The 1,168-nt window shown below is 58.5% G+C and overlaps 1 protein-coding gene across 1 annotated transcript; it reads left to right on the top strand.

The window, feature by feature from the left end:
* The first annotated feature begins 206 nt into the window (after positions 1 to 206).
* Positions 207 to 1,168, top strand: LOC123178600 (proline-rich protein 4-like). Its single transcript, XM_044591473.1, has 2 exons — positions 207 to 350; positions 435 to 1,168. Exons 1-2 carry the CDS (start codon positions 208 to 210, stop codon positions 925 to 927), a joined length of 636 nt encoding a protein of 211 aa, XP_044447408.1. The 5' UTR covers position 207; the 3' UTR covers positions 928 to 1,168.

Here is a 1,168-nt window from a genome sequence, read left to right as displayed (position 1 = left end):
CAGAATCAATCGAGTTTTCAATTCGCCATCTGAAATTTCGGCGAATTAGCCGGTCTCTCGTTGTCAGGCATCATTGTGCCGGGCTGCCGGCCACCCTTGGACAGCATGCAGCCAGATCATCCATCGAGCTGTGTCGATCTCAATGCGGACGCCTATATAAACCACACTGCCACTCAGCCGACCCATCATCCATCCATTAACTCAGACATGGCAGTTTCGAGAGCGCTCGTCCTCGGCGTCCTGCTGGCGATCGCCGTCGCCAATGCCGAGGCAGCGTCCGTCGTGGTCGGCCAGGTCAAGTGCACCGACTGCACCAGGAAGAACTTGAAGGCCGAGGAAGCCTTCAAGGGTAAGCGCTAGCTAGCTACAGTGTAAATGCATGAATGCATGATGGTGCTCTGCTCACTATTGTTCTGCCATGAATGCACAACTGATCTTCAGGTGGCGATCAAGTGCAAGAACGTCCACCGCGACTACGAGAGCAAGGCGGTGGGTGCCCTGGACTGCACCGGCGCCTTCAGCGTGCCCCTGGCCGCCGACCTCCATGGCGCCGACTGCGTCTCGCAGCTCCACAGCGCTGCCTCCAACGCGCCGTGCTCCGGCCAGGAGCCATCCAAGATCGTGCCGGTGTCCGAGGGCACCACCTTCGGCATCATGGCCGGCGCCAACACTGCCACGCCGTCCGCGGCGTCGCCTGAGTGCGCGTCCATGACCCTGTGCGGGCCGATCAAGAAGCACATCATCGAGCACTTCCACCACAAGAAGCCCGTGCTGCCCAAGCCGGAGCCCAAGCCCCAGCCCCACCCGGACTACGGCCCCGTGCCCAAACCCGAGCCCAAGCCGCAGCCCCACCCGGACTACCACCCCGTCCCTCCCACGCCCACCTATGGCGGCGGCGGCGGTGGTGGATACCACGGCCACCACTGAGTCTGGTCTGCCACTGTCCGGCTAAGCACCAAAATCTCATCACCGGTTACATGATCAGTGTCAGTGAGTGATCGACGTTACTATTTATCATCAGTTGCTTGCGTAGCCGCGTGGGTATTTTTTGGTGGTCTTCTGCCATTCGCTACCACGTTTTAGTATCTGCACTGCATAGTCGAGAGTTCAGAATAACATTTGTGAGGAACTTGTGTATAAGAAGTTACTGTGAATCAAGTAATGTAAT

Source organism: Triticum aestivum, unplaced genomic scaffold, assembly GCF_018294505.1.
Source record: "Triticum aestivum cultivar Chinese Spring unplaced genomic scaffold, IWGSC CS RefSeq v2.1 scaffold96682, whole genome shotgun sequence".
Lineage (NCBI taxonomy): Eukaryota > Viridiplantae > Streptophyta > Magnoliopsida > Poales > Poaceae > Triticum > Triticum aestivum.
This window is presented reverse-complemented; position numbering and strand designations above follow the sequence as displayed.